This window comes from Carlito syrichta, unplaced genomic scaffold (genome assembly GCF_000164805.1).
Source record: "Carlito syrichta isolate Samal-C Ts95f unplaced genomic scaffold, Tarsius_syrichta-2.0.1 Scaffold301942, whole genome shotgun sequence".
NCBI lineage: Eukaryota > Metazoa > Chordata > Mammalia > Primates > Tarsiidae > Carlito > Carlito syrichta.
This window is the reverse complement of record NW_007246038.1, coordinates 219,528-220,190: the sequence shown is the minus strand read 5'-3', so window position 1 is coordinate 220,190 and position 663 is coordinate 219,528. Positions and strand designations below refer to the sequence as shown.

The window sequence follows — 663 nt, the reverse complement described above, 5'->3', positions numbered from 1 at the left end:
GGGGGGGGGGGGAGGGCTCAGCATCGTTACTGGGTTATCGGCTGTTTATTATCTGATGTTTAAAAAGACTGAAGAATTAAAGAGGTCTAAATGCCTGTGGTCTATATTTTCTTATCTGTAAAAGGGTACCATGTCACCTACTGTACCCTCCCACAAAGGTAGGGCGATCCCGTCGTAAGGGAGGGAGAGGGAGGATGGCGAGAGGATGAGGAGGAGACTAGGAGAGGAGACCAGGAGGAAGTAAGGGGGACAGGGCAGGTGCCAAGGCTTCTGCAGGGTAAGAAAAGCAGGAGGGAGGTGGGGGCGAAGTGCACCCGTCCTCACCTGCGTCGTAGAAGGCGTCGAGTACCTCCGTCTCTCCGAAGTCGAGCTCCCCGAAGGGCACAGAGGTGAGGTGAGCGCCCTCGACCTCGCAGGCCCGCAGCAGGCACTGCCGCGCCCCCGCCTCGGGGCCGCCAGCCGCGCCACCCTGGGAGCTCTCACTGCGCACGTATACTGCCCGCAGAGCCCGCCGTGGCCCGCCCCCACCGCTGCCCTCGCCGCCGCCTGCAGGGCCCTCCGCCGCCCCGTCGGGCTCCACTGGCGCAACTGCGCCCTCGCTCCCCGGTGGCAGCGGGCACTGAGGGGACTCGCCCGCCGCCCCGAGGGCCCCGGTCGGGGGAG

At 65.3% G+C, this 663-nt stretch overlaps 1 protein-coding gene across 1 annotated transcript in view; it reads right to left on the bottom strand.

Annotated features, from left to right (window-relative positions):
- MAP3K15 (mitogen-activated protein kinase kinase kinase 15) overlaps positions 1-661 on the bottom strand; it is a gene marked incomplete at both ends in the record, with an annotated part of 99,706 nt that extends 99,045 nt beyond the window's left edge. The window contains one exon of the mRNA XM_008055746.1: positions 325-661. Within this exon, the coding sequence (XP_008053937.1) occupies positions 325-661 (337 nt within the window). The remainder of the gene's footprint in view (positions 1-324) is intronic.
- Between the last annotated feature and the right edge of the window lie 2 nt (positions 662-663).